General features: G+C 42.4%; 7 protein-coding genes across 7 annotated transcripts; 3 read left to right on the top strand and 4 right to left on the bottom strand.

The window, feature by feature from the left end:
• Positions 1-91: 91 nt before the first annotated feature.
• N7479_009947 (uncharacterized protein) lies at positions 92-992 on the bottom strand (the record flags this gene model as incomplete). The annotated part of the gene is made up of 4 exons (XM_057257640.1): positions 92-372; positions 430-563; positions 635-855; positions 909-992. The coding sequence occupies 4 exons, from the start codon at positions 990-992 to the stop codon at positions 92-94; spliced, it is 720 nt and encodes a 239-aa protein (XP_057105098.1).
• A 326-nt stretch (positions 993-1,318) lies between these two features.
• Positions 1,319-2,325, top strand: N7479_009946 (fumarylacetoacetate hydrolase family protein; the record flags this gene model as incomplete). Its single annotated transcript, XM_057257639.1, has 4 exons — positions 1,319-1,510; positions 1,577-1,654; positions 1,719-1,826; positions 1,876-2,325. The coding sequence occupies 4 exons, from the start codon at positions 1,319-1,321 to the stop codon at positions 2,323-2,325; spliced, it is 828 nt and encodes a 275-aa protein (XP_057105097.1).
• A 7,595-nt stretch (positions 2,326-9,920) lies between these two features.
• On the bottom strand, positions 9,921-10,514 carry N7479_009945 (uncharacterized protein; the record flags this gene model as incomplete). The annotated part of the gene is made up of 1 exon (XM_057257638.1): positions 9,921-10,514. The coding sequence occupies one exon, from the start codon at positions 10,512-10,514 to the stop codon at positions 9,921-9,923; it is 594 nt and encodes a 197-aa protein (XP_057105096.1).
• A 620-nt stretch (positions 10,515-11,134) lies between these two features.
• Positions 11,135-13,058, top strand: N7479_009944 (uncharacterized protein; the record flags this gene model as incomplete). Its single annotated transcript, XM_057257637.1, has 3 exons — positions 11,135-11,177; positions 11,238-11,538; positions 11,609-13,058. 3 exons carry the CDS (start codon positions 11,135-11,137, stop codon positions 13,056-13,058), a joined length of 1,794 nt encoding a protein of 597 aa, XP_057105095.1.
• Positions 13,059-13,797: 739 nt separating this feature from the next.
• On the bottom strand, positions 13,798-15,414 carry N7479_009943 (putative salicylate hydroxylase; the record flags this gene model as incomplete). The annotated part of the gene is made up of 6 exons (XM_057257636.1): positions 13,798-14,211; positions 14,262-14,343; positions 14,410-14,699; positions 14,758-14,947; positions 15,039-15,226; positions 15,283-15,414. The coding sequence occupies 6 exons, from the start codon at positions 15,412-15,414 to the stop codon at positions 13,798-13,800; spliced, it is 1,296 nt and encodes a 431-aa protein (XP_057105094.1).
• Positions 15,415-15,708: 294 nt separating this feature from the next.
• N7479_009942 (uncharacterized protein) lies at positions 15,709-15,936 on the bottom strand (the record flags this gene model as incomplete). The annotated part of the gene is made up of 1 exon (XM_057257635.1): positions 15,709-15,936. The coding sequence occupies one exon, from the start codon at positions 15,934-15,936 to the stop codon at positions 15,709-15,711; it is 228 nt and encodes a 75-aa protein (XP_057105093.1).
• A 1,726-nt stretch (positions 15,937-17,662) lies between these two features.
• Positions 17,663-18,338, top strand: N7479_009941 (uncharacterized protein; the record flags this gene model as incomplete). The annotated part of the gene is made up of 2 exons (XM_057257634.1): positions 17,663-17,942; positions 18,007-18,338. The coding sequence occupies 2 exons, from the start codon at positions 17,663-17,665 to the stop codon at positions 18,336-18,338; spliced, it is 612 nt and encodes a 203-aa protein (XP_057105092.1).
• Positions 18,339-18,815: the final 477 nt, after the last annotated feature.

Below are 18,815 nucleotides of genomic sequence, written 5' to 3'. Positions count from 1 at the left end.
GTGACTGAAAGATGGTAATCATTATTTTGTTCGAGCAAGAAGAGACGACATTGGCTTCCTCGTTGTTTTTCAATCTAACCTAATTCATAGCTCATGAGAGGGTGTTGTTTTCGAAGTCAAGATCATCCACCATTACAATATTGTCGGTTATACAACCGTAGGCACGGGCAATTTTCATCCCCAGATCTTGCGCAAGTCGAGCATCATCTAACGTGCCCCCAAGCCGAATGACCCCTCGTGTATGCCACATTGCCTGAACAGGAGAATCTAAACAGCTCAGTGCTGCCGAATTGCACATCTGGGTCTCGACGTCGGATAAAATTGCATCCTCGCTGAGATACCACTCGTATATCATCTTGAGATTCAGGAGATCTGGCTTTATTGTTAGAGAAATACTGTGGCTAGTGGAAGGTGTACTCGTATACGCACATAGGTCAGGGAAATAATTGCGTATAAGGTCTCGATTTGCCTGTCCAGCCTCTGCACCCCATAACTTGTCGAAATATACTCGCCCCCGCTCTGCTCTTTTCTGCTCTTCGTTGGCGTCCCCTTGGTAACTCATTCTATATTTGATAGTCAGATTATACCAGGAGAAGCAATCTCAAAAAGGGGCGAATGGACTGAAGATACATACCTCGGGCTAAAACGGTCGATTTCTTCCTCTGGCAAAGTCTTGAAAAGAGGCAATAAAGCTTGCGCTGAACGAGGAACACCGTAAAAAACGGTTCCCTTCAAAACTGACTCTTTGATTCTTCGTTGGACAATTTTTTTGTCTTCAAGGTCCAGGTCTTCTGTTGATATTTCATAAAGCCTGACGATCTCGTCGCCAGCTCCCACAGACGCAAGGGCAGCGGCCTATGTTGCCTAATTAATTGCAAGACCAAAAAAGCATCTCGCCTATAACTTACCGCCAATATATACCATCTTGCCTTGCTTATATTCTGCTCTTCATCACGGCTGCGGAATGAGGTGATAAGCTCGGTGATGTTCATTTTGAATTGAGGATTTGGGCTGGCTGGTTTGGTGCTTCGGCAGTTCGATGAACCTGTGAGTTACAAATATTCTAACGATATGGGCTATCTTCTGGAGTGGGTATATACTTTTTACCCCATGCAGTCAGTGCCTAGGTATCTACTGGAAGTCGGAGTGGGGGTAAGGGAGTGGGAATTTTCCGATACCCATCTACAATATTATGCTTAAATAATTTAAACCACCCTCCAACACTGATGAATCAAACATTAGATCTTTTTGTCAATTTTGTGACGGTAACCCAAAAATACCCGTTTTCCGACTTCAGCAGAGGCTTCTCTGCCAAAACATGACTACTGCTTCCTTTGGAAGATTAGTGCGATTCCGCGCGAAGAACGGCACCATATATTATGGAGAAGTTGAGAGCCAAGAACTGATCACGAAGGAGAGTTTGGCTGGGGCAGAAGTTACGGTATATAATGGCCTCTCTCTATGGGATGAGTCTTGGAAGATTACCAGTGAGCGCCAGATAATTAAAGAAGTCGGTTTACGCCAACCCCAAACAGACACGATTATTTGGAGCTAAGAGAAATTGATGTTTTGCTAGGTGCTTTGTCCTCTTGATTCCACTCCGATAATCCATTGCATCGGTGTGAATTATAGAAAACATGCAGCAGAATCTAATGTAAGGTCTAGAGCTTCCTCTTGCAAGTGCGTTTATTGGTTTCCTTTCGCTAATATCCACACAGCTCACTGTCGGCCCAAACACTGTGGCTTTCATCAAGCCGGCCGATACACTAGCGGGACCCTTTGAGGACATTCATGTGAATTCGGAATGTACCTGGATGGATTATGAGGTACGCACTCTTCAATCCTGTGCTATAATCGACGCTGAACATCTTCTAGGCAGAACTCTCCTTCATTATTGGCAGGGATTGCAAGAATGCTACCACCGAGAACGCACTGGATTACATTCTTGGCTATACCGTGGGTAACGATGTCTCTTCCCGCTATTGGCAAATGCCAGAGCGCTCCGGCCACCAGCATGGGGCTGCAAAGGGGTTTGACAAGTTTGCACCAATTGGCCCAGTAATTGTCTCCCCACGCATTCTCGGTGATCCGCACAACCTGGGGATGACAACCAAAGTCAACGGTGTTGTGAGGCAACAAACAAACACCGACGACATGATTTTCCAAATCCCCTCCATCATTCAGCACCTTAGTCGTGGAACAACGCTTCGGCGGGGAACAGTGGTTATGACTGGTACGCCATCAGGTGTAGCGGCTTTTATGAAGCCGCAAGCGTGGCTCAATAATGGAGACGTCGTAGAGGTGGAAATTGATAGCATCGGGTAAATTCGAAACAAACACATCTTCGAGTGAAATGGTGTTTCAAAATTTCGGGAGGTGGAAGAAGAAGATGGATAGAAAGACATGACAGTCATTCGATGTCTTGTGAAACTCAATCTTGTAACTATTGATCATATACCTATCTGGCTATCAATTTGTCTCCTACTGCCCATGATCGCAGGTAATAGTTACCACCCAGTAGAGATGTGTGGTGTCACTGGTGTGTACCTTCCACCACTCTACTGTTTTTATTGAACAGAAAACGGCAGGCTAGAACTAGGGGTAAGAATATAATGAACTGACTATAGGAAGTAGACTTCCGCAAAGCCAACAAATGGGCCCCCACCCTAGGCCCAAAGCCCAACCCGCAGTGGGCTATGAGCCTAACCTTCGAACGGACCCAACCCGTAGCCCACTAATAGGGCAGAAGACAGCTCGGTTCATCGATGACCTAAGAGCTCAGTTCACCAGATGACTAATAATGTTATGTGACTTAAGGGCTCGGCTCACTGGCTCCTGTATTAAAAGGTTTTTGTTTTGTTTTACCAATTACTATTGAATTTGAACTAGTTCGAAACTACTTCTTTAGTAAAAGAAAATTCTGCCTCTTTCTCTACCCCTCTATTAGAACTAGTTCACAACTACTTTATCAACAATATAAGTATCCCCGCCCCTTCCGAGTTTGAGCTTGATCTTAATTCGTATTTTCTTGATAAATTGATCGAATTTGATCCTCCTGATAATAGGAGGCACTCCCCAGAGCTAGACGCTTAACCCGATTATAATATTCTATATAATCGGAACCGTACTATTCCCGGTGTAGGAGATAAAGAGGTATAGTTCGATTCTAAACTAGCTTTTGACTAGTTACTAACTAGTTTAAAGCGTGTATTGATACCTCTTGTGTTAAACGGGCGGGTAGATACTTTCTCGGTTAAATATATATATTGGCTACCTAATTATCCTAAGTCCTATAAAAAAGGATATACCTATATTATCAATTTTAAAGATCTCTATTCTGTTACTCGAGAGAACGTAGTTAATATAATAAGAGATATAAGTTAAGTTCAGAACTACTTCTGAACTAGTTTAATACTAATTTTTAGATATAATACTCTACTTCAGTAGTCGGCTTAGTTACAAAAGTTTTTAATTCTCTCCTCAATTGCGAGACAGAGAAAAGAATATTTTATTGCAGCGGTATTAAAGTATACGAGTTTCTTAATCCCGAACTTAGGGATATATCTCACTATAAGGCCGATATACTATTATAGGTACAAATTGAGGCTAAAAGGAGAGAGTTCTAAACTCGGGAGGTTAATATACAATATTTAAGACACAGTCTGGGGTAGACTGCGACATCGCCCATGGACGGGCGGGTGGGCAGTACCCACGGGCCTTATATAAGCGGGCGATGGGCACTATCTATACGCCTATAGACGGGCCCTACCCTTAGGGCCTATTGTCTATAGACACCGTGGGCGCCTATAGGCCTTTTTAGTAAGCAGAATTTCTTGACCTCGTGACCTGTATTATTTGTGCATTTTTTCTCTGTATTTTTGAGTAATTCGATTATATATACAATAACTTGATACTACTGTCAATTTTCTGACCTCGGTCAGAAAAATAAACTGTAGAAGCCTTTATACAATAACTTAACACTACAGTCAATTTTCTGACCGAGGTCAGAAATAAGCTTTAGAAGCCTTTATATAATAACTTGATATATTGTCACTTTTTTGACCGGGGTCAGAAATAAGCCTTAGAAGCCTTTGTATAATAACTTAGGTATTTATTATATTTATATATTCACACTAATACGATACAAATTAATTATTATTGGGTTTACTACGCTTCCTTACTTCTCTTAAACTAGGGCGCTTTTAAGTGCTACCCTTATCTCTATAATAAGGGAGATAAGGACTACTCTTATCTTCGCTGTCGACTAGCTTACTTCTCTGTCGCTTCCGCGTACTTAGCACTATAGAAGGACGAGGAAGCTGACTCTCTATTATAAACTTATACTCGATTAGTCTAATAGGATTATTATCCTCGGAATCCTTACTATCGCTGATTGGTTTAGGTATATTAGTGGTAAGCTCAGCCTCTCTCTGTTCGTCTGCTTCTTATATTGAATCTAAGGACGTATCCTTATCGGGTAGTTCTTCTATTTTAATATCGAACTAGGTTTTATACCGGAATATTATAATATCCTAGACTGTCTTCGCACTTAGCCGCCTACGTCGGTAGTGGTAGATATCCCGTACTGAATTGAAAAGACGTTTAACTCCAGCGCCTATTGTAGGAATAGAGAGAATATCGCGAGTAATACTTAAAAGAATTGGGAATTTATTCTTATATTCCTTCCAGAATTGTAAAGGATCGACCTTTCTCCTTACTATTATAGGTATTAGTATTCCTGCTCGTAATAACAGTGAATATAACGTACGCTTTTTAAGGTATCTAGTAAGTTTATACTCCGACGTTAATAGATTAGAGTGGATATAAGGTAGAAGGTTAAGGAGGGTGTCTAGGTTACTTATACTGGCTGAGTGATACTTAGGGGGTTACTCTTCTCGTAGGGACTATATCTAAGTGTGTCTTTGGGTATAAGGAGCTATAAACTAGCGAAGCGTTTCCTTATACTAATCACTCTAGTTTATATCGTTCTCCGATATACCCTACGCCTTACTTGAGAAGAAGTGAAGCTTATACTGGGGTGTAAGAATTGTTCCAATTGCGTAGAGACTACTATAGATCTCTTTCGTCTTTATATAGTAAGAGGTAAGCTTTACTATCCTAGTATTGAGGGCTTATAGTATCGCCTTCTTCTAAGGTATAGTTTTCGGAGTGAGTTATACAATCGATTCCTCGAAGTGCTTAAAGAGGGTGTTATAAATACTAAAAATATAATATACCGTTATCTCTTTGGTCTTTAAAAGCACTGTAGTAAAGCGATAGAACAGCTCTGTGATATATAGAAGGTAGTCGACCTACCGCTATTCTACCTTACTAAGTTTGTATTTCTAAGTCCTAATATTATCACAGTATTTATCGTAGGGCTTACTGAGGCGTTTCGTATAACGAAGTATTAAGAAGGTAGAATTCTAGCGGGTACAGATATCTTAGATAGGTGTAAGTTTTGCTCTATTAGTCTAGAGACAGAAGAAATTATCGCGACGTTAGGGGCTTATATTAATAAATACAGTAAGCCCTCGAATCTAGATAGTTATTAGATATATTAAGTGATAAACAAAGTGATATACTTACCTTAATAAGGGTTTATACAATAACTTATTCACTCTGTGAAGTACAGAGTGATCGAGTTTAGGCTTAGGCTTAGATATCAGAAATATTCCGATCTGTGGTATCGTTCTAGGGATCGGCCTTTACCGATCTAAGTAGCTCGCGAAGGCTTAGCTAGATAATATATACAAGATAAGGGATTCGAATAACCACCGGGCTATTCGGTAGTTTAAGGGAGTTAATAGAGTCTTAAACTACCTATACTAAAGTTGTGTTATTTAACGCGTTATCTAATATAATCGCTAATACACAATCAGTAATATTAAGCTTCTTAAAGATCTCTATAAGTACTTCACTTAGATTCACACTAGAATATACCCTATTAAGTGGTTCGAAACCAAGTAGGAGCTTACAGTAATTCTAGTCTCGGTCGATAAAGTACCCTATAATTGCTATAAATACCTACTGAAAAGGCGATATCTAGCAGTCGAGGGTAATTAAGAGCTTCGTATCTTATAGTAAGGTAGCGAGAATTGAATATTGCTTCTCGTCGACCAATTTCTTAAGCCGGCGTTAAGCAGTGCGAGGATAGAGTAAAGTGGGTTTAGCTAGAGCCTTTTGTACTATTCGAATTAAGGAAGTAAATTGCTTCCTCTTAAGTATCCGGAAAGGGAGGTTTAGACTAGTAAGATATTTAATCTGCTCTCTTTCCTATTTATTATTCGAGAATTTTGAGTTATAAGATAACTCCAGTGCCTAATATATAATATATTAGTTATCTTAAAGGGTATAATAATATAAGACTTACCGGTATATACTGTATAGTCTCCTTAATCGACTGTTATATAACCTTACTTTTACTACCCTTTTGGTATTTACCTAAGGCTAGATACCGCTTAAGTGTATTGGTACCGCTTTGCTTTATACTTAGATAAGGTAATATAACCCTATATATCCGATATATAACCAAAGGTTCGCCTATAATATAATATACTACCTAGTCGAAGTTCTCCTAGATATCTAATATATATTTTATATCCTATCGTAGCCTTTGTTATATCTCAGTACTGCTACCGCGTACTATAGTACGCCACTACTCGATAAACTTTACTTTAGACGCGTTGTTTATCGCGTTGTAGAGGATAAACTGCTTTCTCCGATCGGGGCCGACGCGTTTAAGAGAGCAATTAAGAATAGCCGGTAAAGTGAACTCGGACTCTATTAGTGAGATAGAAGTCTATTAGCTGTTAAAGAGACTAAGATCAATATTTAGATCAAGGTTAGGATTAAATATATCGGCGACGTAGGAGAGGTCTAGTTAGGAGCTCGGAGGAAGTAAAGAAGGCCCTACGGTATAGGTACTAGGTTGGGATATAGTTAATATAATATAAGGGATAATATAACGACTATAGGAGAGTGAGTGATCTAAACTTATAATAGGTAACTTGCGACCGTGTAAAACGAGGATTACTAGTAAAAGGGGTGCTTTATATAGATCTAATAGATCGTAAATTGAGTATAGACCCACTATATATTATAAGCTGATTAGCTATAAGTGTCTTTGTCTATAGGTATACCCGTAGGTATACCCGTGGGTACGCCTATAGGAATATACCTAAACGCCTATCTTAAGTTACAATCGAAGGATTTAAAACTCCCAGAATAATAATATAAGTCTTTGAGTGATATAATTGACAGAATTTAGTGATATAAGCTTATAAAATAAGAATTATACTAATTATCTTTCGATCTACCTATAAGAAATATACCAGAGTAAGAGATAAAGTAGAATCTATAAGTAGTATTTTACTTATAGAAAATACTAGGTATATACCACTGACTTAAATATATATCTTTAAGCTGTTATAGTATGATTTGATAAGTTAATAAAAATACCATACAATATAATATATTTCGATTAAAATTTTATTCCAATTCGTATTATATATATACTAGTTTCTTATATATATAGATATTTCAGTAAAATTTATAGATATTGTAGATTAAAACTGCCATTTTATATAGAGTTGGCAAAACAGGTGTAAATAACAGTTATTTATTATACAAAGTCAGCGAGTTATACGTCTATTTTGGGTGACTTTATACAATAGTGGGTATCGTGGGCATACCCGCCGTGGGTATACCCGTGGGCCTTGGGCGTTATGGACGGGCACTCGAAAATCCAAATAGCCTAAGGCCCACCGTGGACGGGCCTTGGGCACCTCCTAGGTGCCCATGGACGGGCGATGTCGCAGTCTAGTCTGGGGTAAGTGAACTAGTTCTGAACTAGTTTATAGTTAACTAAGGAATACTTTACTAGTCTCTATAACTTAGTATCTCGGAGGTTTTAAGAGAAGAAAGCTTATAGTGGGTAGGAAGACTTATACTCTTTAGTATAGTGTGTCTTCCCTGAACCGGTAAGTATAAGTCCTCTATATTAATATTAATCTAGTTACTAACTAGTTTAGAATATCGCTGGGGTTTTTTCCCCCTACCTTATATATTCAAATTTAAGCTCTATAAGGCCACACTATTTCTTTTATAACTTAGCAGGGAAGAGACAGACTTTAGATCTCCAATTTCTCAAGGACTTAGTTAACTAAGTACCGTATATACAAAGCGAGACTTATATAGCTACAGAGTAACAAATATTACGTCGTAAGAAATACAGTAAGTAGTTCTATACTAGTTCTATATATTCTATACTAGTTACTAACTACTTCTAGTGGTTACCTACCCGTAGGGGTTTAGAGATATTGTTAATATTCTATATAGTTTATATATATATTGCTTTATCCCTGTCGATTAGACCTTGCCAACTCCCATGGGACTAAGAAAATTTTGGTCCCATATCCTGGTCCCATGGGAGTAAAATCACTCCCATGGGACTAGGCTAAGCCTATTTAGGGAATTATATTACCTAAATAGGCAGTGATAGTCGGGCTTGGCATTAATTTTGACCGCCAAGACTTTCTCATGGGAGTGGGTCCATGGGAGTTGGCAAGGTCTACTGTCGATTTTACAGTATATCTATATATATTTTTATAAGTAGATAACTTCTATTTAACTGTATTTCTAGAGCTCTGAACTAGTAGTTAACTAATATATAACTAGTTCTTCCTATACTATTATTATCTTTAACTATAACTACCTTAAATACTACAGGAGGTAATATTTCAATAAATTCCTAAAATAGAAGTTCAGCTTTGCTTAGTATATATTATAAGCCTAAAATTAGTCTTAAACTAGGCTGTAACTAGTTATAGATTCTTTGAAAGAACTATATTTTAGTCGTTTTATATATCAAAGAAATAAACCCCGATAGTAGCCGAATCCCCGAAGGGCTTAAAGAAAGCCCCCCGAAGAGCTTAAAGAAAGCTTAACCCCCGATAGAAGCCGAATCCCTAAGAACTTAGATATATAAACTATATTAACGGTTAGTAATTGATTCTAAATAATTTGAACTAATAAAACATTACCTTTAGAATAAGGGTTAGAAACGGGGGTAAAGCAAAGGGTAATTCTAAAAACCCTTTTAGGGGGTTCAACTTAGTATGTTTACATTGTTTGGGGCCTATTGGGCCCCTATTAAAGCCCAGTGCAGTGGGCTTTCACCCCGGGCCTATAGCCCATCGATGGGCCTAAGGACCGGGCCCAAAACTCTGTGTGAGGCTTGCTGACTAATCCTAATACACTTCCAACCAATTGTAGGGGATTCCGGGTACTGGCTGTGACATGACAAATCAGCTGTTTTCACCCAGTAATACATGCCGTATTTCTGACATATATTTACTAGATTCAACTTTCAGCCATTCAGCAAAAACAATAGAGGTTTAGGGCTTTCAGGTAACTTACTTTATTACGAAACTATGGACATTTCCAAATTCATGGATATAATATAAAACCACGCAATGAACTAGCTTCTTACCTAGTTTACCCGCTCTTTTCAACACCCAAATGGGTCTATTTCTACCCAATTATTTACAGTATAGTTTTCTTCCCTGTCAGCCTTTGAGCACATACGACCATAGGGTGTGGAAAACAGGGCTTCCCGTCCGCTCAGCCGTACTTAAGCCACACGCCGGTGAGTTAGTAGTTGGGTGGGTGACCACCAGCGAATCCTCACTGTTGTATGTCATTTTTTTTTTTTGTTTTTCTAATATTTATTAGATCTAGGGTATTTGGATAGGAAGGGACCACACAAGGTGGCCATGACTTGTATATATATATATATTCGTCCAGTATCGGGTGTTTCAGAATGCCTTTCTGTAAATTCAACAAGACAAGCTACAATCGCAGCGTATCAAATCGATAACAACATTCCGTGCCACAAGTCCTTCGACGGAATTCATCTCCTATTTTCCAGGATTGAGAATGTAGTCTGGTGTACCCCTAGGGCCACAATCAATCCGCTTCTTGATAGAAGCCTCGGATTCTCCAGATTCCAATCGCGCGACAAGATCCTCGGGATCAAAATCCGTGCCGATTGGGTTCACAGCAAACTCTTCGGATAACATGTAAGTTGTGGCTTCCTCCGGTGTATCAAAATTGTCGACCTGTGTTTCTATCTGATTTCCATCGGGATCATAATAGTAGATTGAGGTAGTAGGTCCGTGGTTGACACTCCAGAACGGTTTCATATTCAGTTGTTTCCTCTGACGATACGCCAGAGCAAGATCCGAAAGGCTATCGAAAGTAAAAGCGATGTGCTCCAGTCCACAGCTATTGGCCTTCTTCGGGGTTGTGTCTGGGATGGTGGCGATGGCAATGCGGTGATGTTCAAAGTCATATGAGATGAAACATATGTGATCGCTTTCGAAGGCTGCGCTTCCACCGAGAAATTCCTTGTAAAAGTCCACCATCTTGGTGAAATTGTTTGTCCGTAGGAAGACGTGGGCCAGAGCACTGGGACTCTTGACATTTTGGACTGAAGCGTTGAAATCGACCATGGTGATTGAGATGATTGGGCTCGAAGAGATATGGGAAGGATGTGAAAGGGACGTGTTTCTGAATGTGAGCTACATACTGTAGAGCACTTAAATATTAATACCGATATTTTGAATGATCTCAAAATTATCCTTCCTGGCTTTCAGCTCGTCGATAAATTCATGTGGGAATTTTCCGAGATCTGTTCCTTCGGTGGTCAGACTCGTTGGTTCTGACCTCGGTCATAGAAACTGGGAAATTCCCACAAATTTTGGATTCAGCCATTTTTGCATACCGAGTGGTCACTTGAACAGTGATGGCAATGACCATGAAACCTAGAGGACACCACACAACAGAAGACTCCCGATGGCCGATGGGGTGGGGGAGGGTCGATGGACTGGCCTCCCTGGCTTCTGATATGCTCCTATATTGTGTAATCTCGCTCCATAGGTGGATATTCTAACGAGACAACATATGAAATAGCCAGTGCAGCTTGCTTATAGTTTCATCTGTATATATTTTCAAAAGGTTTTCGCTTCACTCTCCGGTATTCTGCTCTCTCCGTCGCCAACCAATTCATCAACATTCAAAGCAACGCACTTGCAGGGATCAATAAAAAAAAGCTTTTCAAGTCTATTCCAATATGGATTTCATTGATGTGCCAGTCGTCATCGTTGGAGGAGGAGGTAAGTAAAGGACTAGACGGACCACCATAGCACCACCTCAGCACTAACAACACCGCATAGTCTGCGGACTGAACTTGTCTATAATCCTCTCCGACCTGAAGATAGATCATGTCCTTTTCGAACGGCATTCTGGAACATCGATACTTCCGAAAGCTCACGTCATCAACCAGCGATCGCTCGAAATCTTTCGCCAACACGGTTATGTTGATGAGATCTTGGAGAAGAGCGCTCCGCCCGATTTTATGTGCCAGGTCGCTTGGCAGACCTCGCTCGGGGGCGATGGACCGTTGGATCGAAAGGTTCTCGGTACTCTCGATGCATTTGGCACTGACTTGAAGACAGAAAGAGGAGCAGCATATGCGTAAGTTGCATTTTTCGCGGCATCCTCTGTACAGAACCACGCTAATGAACTTTGTTTTTCATATCCACAGGAAGGATTCCCCCCATATATCGACCAATCTTCCTTTGCTTCGGTCTGAACCAATCTTCCGTGAAGTTGCCGAACGAAGGAACCCCGCGAAGGTCCTGTTCGGCCACACCGTCGTGGATTTCGCAGACGAAGGACAACACGTTATTGTCCATGTTAAAAGAGCGGATGGCGAGAAGTTTACCTACCGTGCAAGCTATCTGGTCGGTGCAGATGGAGGAAAGACTGTTGGCACAAAGATTGGAGTAGAGATGCTCGGGCCGAAGAATTTAGCCCACGTCGTCTCGACTCATTTCAAAGCCGACCTTTCCGATCTATGGGATGATCGAACAACTATTGCACATTTTGCAAACCCGGAAGGGGGAGCTCTCCTTGCCAGTGGGTCTATGCTACCTCTAGGTCCCTCGTGGGGTCGCCATTCAGAGGAATGGCAGCTTCATTTCGGCTTCAGTGTTAATGACCCTGGTCGGTTTCATGGCGAGGATATCCTGATTCCGCGTATCCGAGAGTTATTAAAACTCCCCAAGCTTGATCTGACAGTGCTGGGTGTCAGCCACTGGCTACTGGAAGATGTCGTTGCAAGCAAATACCAAGAGGGCCGCGTTTTCATTGCCGGGGATTCTGCACATCGTCACCCACCCACCGCAGGACTAGGACTTAACACTGCTATACAAGATGTTCACAACCTTGCTTGGAAACTTGCCCTGGTGCTAAATGGAAAGGCAGATGCTGCCTTGCTTGATACATATGACACAGAACGCAGGCTTATTGGCAAGCGCAATGCTGACTGGGCCCTTTTCACCTTCAAGAACATCGCCGTCATCAACGCAGCTATTGGGCTTCTACCAGGCCAAACACAAGCTAACACCCAGCGCTTTACTGAAATGTTTGATCCTAGCTCTGAGATTGGTCGGGCCTCACATGCAATGGTCCAGCATGCAATTGACGGCCAAACGATTGAGCTTGGTGCTCATAATATAGAGCTAGGCTTTTCTTATCCATCAGGGGCCCTCCTTACAGATGGGACAAATCCGCCACCCGAGGACCCATTGCAGCAAAGATATATCCCAACCACCCGCCCAGGCCACCGCTTGCCTCATGCATGGCTCTTCCGAGACGGAAAGTCGCTCTCTACCCTGGACTTGGTGGGCGCAACTGGAGATTTCCTTCTCATTACCGACGAATCTGGTGAAGCGTGGGTGTCCGCAGTTAAGAGAGTTGTAGAATCTAGCCGACGGGGATTGCGCATAGTCCAGATCTCCCAACATGGGGCCTCCTCTCCAAGAGATGGCAAATACCTTGACAAAGAGTCTCAATGGGCTCATGTGAGGGATATCCGCGATGGAGGAGCTATTTTGGTTCGCCCGGATAACATGATCGCCTGGCGATCATTGTGCCCGCCACTCGATGATGGAAATGAGCTTTCTTCAGCACTGGACAAGATCCTGGGTTAGATGATCGCACATCTCACATCTACCCTTGGAATGTTCGGAACTCAATGTTTCCCAGTTGGGACAGTCAAACCACTTTCTGTAGTTAACTTCCAGGAACCAAACTCTTGTCGCCGGTTAGTACAGGTCATGTCGAAATCACTAAATTAGAAAATACAAACCTGGTTTATTTTATAACAATTTCTTACCCTCTCAAAGCAAGCTGCAGGGTATATAGCTATTTTCACCCGTGTGTAAAATGACAAAACATCTGTCTTAAACTAGTTCGGACTGGGCGTGCATTTCTCGTAGTTCAGTATTTTGCTTTGAAATTTCGACTGAATTACTATTTACATTCACCTGGACTTGGACTTGGACATTCAGAAAATGTCGCAGAAATCAATAAATAACATTGCCTCAACACCACTTTTTACCCCTTTTGGAATGCAGTTTTTCAATTATGTTGCCTCGCGGTTTTTACTTTACAATCAAAGCCCGGGCTAACTAATCCATGAATAGCCTGCGATCTATACCGTACTTAATGGATTCTGCGGACGATTCAACTGAAACACAGAGTATCTTTCAAATGGTGCATTTGCCAAAACGACCACTCATGACAACTAATTTGAGTCAACATGCCAGATTGCTGTAATTGAGCAAGTCTTACAACTATTCACTGTGGTCACTGAGATTAATGATGATGAAAGTTATTTTGTTCCACTCGGTTAACTTCGATGTTTAATACTCAATATATTTCTCAGTGCTAGACATCCACGCTTTTCAACTTGTGGAATGCGGCCTCTGCTTCGGCAATGCAATCGCACCCTAACAAAGCCGTCTGATAGTTCACATCGACAAAGCTCAGGCTGCTCGGAGATTTATAGTCGGCATTTTTGAGCATGATATCCCGCTTAACCTGCTCTGGACCATCCGGTAGATGATACAGTCGCTGGTTCGCTTTTGCGCCGTTCACATTGGTAGTTGAACGACCCTTTTGCAACGATTCATATAGCTGGAGGATCCTTGGGATACCTTCTGTTGCTCCATCCGGCCGGTCACGAGAATGCAGACCAAGCAGCTTTCCAAGCACTGCTCCGTCCTCAACTGCCATAGCCGCTCCCTGTGCTTGGTACGGCAGTGTTGGGTGACAGGCATCGCCTAGTAGCGCGACGTTTTGCTGTCCCTGACAGTTAGCATAATCATATCAAAGCAATTATTTCCACATACCTTGTACCAAGTCTCCAGCTCCTCATGGTGACAGAGCTTCCACTTCAAGACGGTTTCGATGCATGAAATCATTTTCGTTAATCTTCAAAAGCGCAAATTAGCGTTTGATTTCCAGAACGCCAGATGGATGTTAATGGAAATTACTCACATCTCATCCCATGATGCAAATGTATCTCTCATCTCGGTTATATCGCCTGCAGTAGATCTGACATCTGACGGCAGGTTATCCGGTCGGACTAAAACGAGATTGAATTGTTGACCAGAATTGAGTGGGTAGAAGACGCAGTGTCGACCTGGGCCAATCCATGATGAAACAACAGACTCCTCGCATAGATCTTCTATGCGAGAATCGCCTAACAACAACAACTGTTCTCGGGCGAAAGTGGCGCGGTAGGCCATATCACCAGTCTCAATTGGTCGAGATTCCTGACCCAGAAGCTAGTCCCGCATTTTAGACCACAACCCTGGATGAAGCTGGTTAACGAAAAAGAAGTACTCTATTTCCACGGGATAACAAACCGTCCGCACCGATGACCACATCACCCTTGATAGTATGTCCATTTGCGCACACAACTTCCGTTTTGTCGAAGTCGACTGAAGTGACCGTAGAATCTAAGAGCAGGTTGGCACCCAATCGAATTGCTTCTTCCATCAGAATCGTCTGGTAGTCCGCTCGGTGTATGACTCTGTAGGAACAGAAATATATCACGGTTATTTGTGTTGAAAGGATAGCGCTGCCAATGCAGACTGCAGATAGTAGTCGAGGAGTTCACTTACAGCCACGGTGAGCCAAACTCCTGCTCGACTTGGGAGCCACCGGGTCTCGAAGTGAGAATTTCTCCACTTTTGTAGTGACGAAGGTCAATCGATTCTACAATGTTAGCGCGGCTCAGGATTTTATCCATTAAGCCGAAATTTCCAAGAACTCGCGCCGCATTCGGAGGTACTTGTATTCCAGCACCGACCTTCACTACTGATGAGTTCAAAGCTAGACTGAGTATGACTGGGAGGAAGTTTTTACCATCATAATCTTGGGAGCTTGCTCAAGAATGCTTACATCGAGGCCCTCGTGTCGACAAGCAATTGCGCATGTCAGCCCCCCGATTCCAGCTCCAATAATAATCACCTTCAAGGGGTTGTGAGAGGTCGCCATCTTAATTCACGTTTTGATGTAAAAAGGGTGTCGAAAGTTATAATAGAAGGGAATCTTTGGGAGAGATTTATAGTCTTGAACGGGATCGAGAATTGGATAAATTAACCAATGATTAATTTCGACAAATCCAAGCTCTTAATTCCGAACAACCTACATTGCACTTTTCTGAAATTGACAGCCCCATAGAACTCTCCCACTCGGCTTCGAGGTCTAACTGGATCATCGGCCTCGGTCCAACCAGCAGCTAATAACCCCCACCCCCACAGAACGGGTAGACGGCCCTTCTCAATTTCCCTAGAGAGGTTCAGCCACTAGATCCTCGCCACTAGTAACTAGCACGATATTTAGGCCCTCCAAGAGATCGGGGATGTATTTTAGCTGCGGGGAAGAGGAGGCTGGTTGACCATTTCGGCACCTAACACCAGCTCGACCTTCCGTCTCGGCCGACTTCTTGCCAATAGCCCATCCTGTCTTCTTCTTCTCGCCTCGCCAGCCCTTTTCCATACGAGAAGACGAATCCATGTAGTATTCATCCACAACTCCATCATGTCTACAAATTCCCAGACAGACGAAGAGGGATCTTCGGCCAGATATCGCTGCACCCAATGTCCAACATCGTTCGCTCGTCCTGATCATCTCCGGAGACACGAAACAAACCGTTTGTCCACTCAATCAAAAGAAATCTCCACAATTATTGACATTGATTTTCTAAGATTCGACCTCCAAATTATTCAAATGCGAGTTTTGCAAAGGCCAGTCTTCAAACCTTATTTGTTCAGCGCTAAGGGCGAAGTTTCGGCTTCCGTAAATGCGGAGTGACCTGTTCATTTGGTTAATTAATCGATAGAGATGTTTTGATCCGGCGCTACCGAAGCTGCAAGAAGCGAGGGAAACAGCCTCTTCCCGAAAAACTCAGACGTGGCCGACCTATACGGGCTTGCGATCGCTGTGCAGCCATGAAATATGCTTGTGATCGACTACGACCATGTTCTGCGTGCACAAACAGTCACTCACAGTGTACATGGAGTCGTGTACGCGCCATAAAGGAAAATGACTCGGTCGAACCACATCCGCCTACCACCACGCCCTCATCTCATCCTCGATCACCCACAACCACTGGTGCACCACCACGTCCGTCTCCAGTCAATGGTGGTAATTCTACAAAAGTACACCACCAAGTCGAAAGAATAGATATGAAATCAGTCCCCTTCCTTCGGAATTTCATTATTGACGGCTCCTCAACCATCCCCGATACATTTGGGTACTCGCGCGCCGCTCCAAAGTGCCTGCAGATAAATTGGGAACCAAGTTGGTGGGCCTACGATCAAACACAACTAGGCCAGTGTGACTGTAGGTGACTCGCTCGATTCGGTGTCAACGTTTTGCTAAATGTGCTATCACTAACTGCGATGGGTTTTCTAAGTTTCCTTCTTGGAGCTGGACTCGGCAGTTTCCCTCAGCGAGTTTGATCTGAATGAGCTCAACTATGAAATCTCGAGTGGTCAGTCTCCATACAGTTGTGTACAAGATGAATCGAATAGTCTTCCGTCATTAGACGGTCTATCGTTCTGTCCTGAAATGCCGCCATTCCAAGACGGTCAAGCGGAGCTCTTTCCACAGCCCTCGGTTGAACAGCCAATTCATAACCTTTCTCCAAATGCATTGGCGAATATGCCTTCGAGTCCACTGGAAGTCCGAATTTGCGAGCTAAGATTCCAATTGAACGAGAGATACCGGAATCTCTCAGATCAAGTTTCACTAAAATCCTTTTCCCCGCCACTAAGCTCCACATCTACGCTATTCACTATATCCAACATGCAGAGTTTTATACATAATTATTTTCACCATCACCATCCTCATTGTCCCATCATACATCACGCAACATTCAATTCCTATACGGCTTCTCTTCCTCTGCTGCTTGCCATATTCCTTGCAGGAGGCTTATGCTCCTCTTCAGGCGAATCTGTAAGAATCCTCAAAATTCATTCTGATATTGAGAAATTATTTTTTTGACTAATACGTTCCCTTTGATCAATACACAGAGTGCGCGTACGTTAAAACTAACCGCTGCACGAAACCGATCCTCCAATTTCGATTTTTCAACAAATCCAGAATCTGAATGGCATAGTTTCATTAAGAAGGAAACTCGTGTACGGTAAGTGGGTTTTCCTGCTCTCAAAATCTATCTCCTGCCTCAAACCAAGTTGGCACTGGGTAGTTGACTTCAAACTAATCAGTCACTAGTATCATGAATTATATTTTCCTCTGCGATAACCAATATGCTGTTTTCTACAACATCCCGCCACGGTTTGGAGCTGCAGAGCTTGCAGCAGACCTCCCATGCTCAGATGAACTATTTGAAGCAACAACCAGCATTGAATATTATGCGAATGTAACGAAAGGGGTTCCAACCCCACCACTATCGCTCTCTCAATCTGTTAGCACTTTGCTGGCTGAAGATTGGCCAGATGGTCAAGGGGAACTTTTCAACAGGACCACCAGACTTGGCCTATTTATTGTTATAAGTGGTGTGTGTGGTTGAATATGTACTGATTTATATGAGGAATCACTGCTAACTTGTACCTCATACAGTGTTACACAACATGATCTGGGTGGCTCACAACAGTGGATTGGGCAAGTTCGCATTAGACCCTATTCATCGCGCGCTTGTTCGTTGGCAATCTATCTGGGATGGATCTAAGAAAAACATGACTCCTCAACAAGTAAGAGAGCTTGGCTTTGTTCGGCACTCCGACGAATACTGCTGGCTCGCGAAAACCTTACTCCGCCTAATAGGGACAGGGCAGGCTGATCCCGCTTCTGAGGATGCTGACCCTTGGGGGCGCAGTCCTCAAATAGATCTTGAAATGCGGTACCTAACCTTTGTGCTCCAGAAGTATGACATAGGTACTAGTTCAGAATGATGATACTTGATATATCCATCACCAGTAGTTCCCAAGCTAACTGCCATTTCAAGAATTCGTGCGAAATTGTAATTTCAAAATCTGAACATCTTTACAACTGCACCATACACAACAAGCGCTGTTTTCTCAGGTGAGCAGGTGGGTGATATTCGTTGGTAATGTAAAATTTACTTGACACTGTTTTAACATATACTACTATTCATGATAGAGCTGTTCCAGGCCCACCTGGTTTAGTAGCTGTATGGCATTAATACACTCACAATATCAAATTTCAACTCTGGAAGCAGTATGTTTTTTGATAGTCATGACTCTCCGACATAAATACTATATATAATGCATCATCTTAAGTCCGCCGTTGTTAGGCTTCAGTCTTGGCGTGTTTCACCTGCTATGTGAAATTTCCACCGATTGCTGAGATCAACTGAGCGGTCACTTACCCGGTGTACAAAAGTAGGGATGTTGAATTATTTAATGCCA

This window comes from Penicillium vulpinum (assembly GCF_028829585.1).
Source record: "Penicillium vulpinum strain IBT 29486 chromosome Unknown utg000004l_segment0_segment0, whole genome shotgun sequence".
Classification (NCBI taxonomy): Eukaryota; Fungi; Ascomycota; class Eurotiomycetes; order Eurotiales; family Aspergillaceae; genus Penicillium; species Penicillium vulpinum.
Note: the sequence above shows the minus strand (reverse complement) of the source record. Positions and strands in the feature narration are given on the sequence as shown.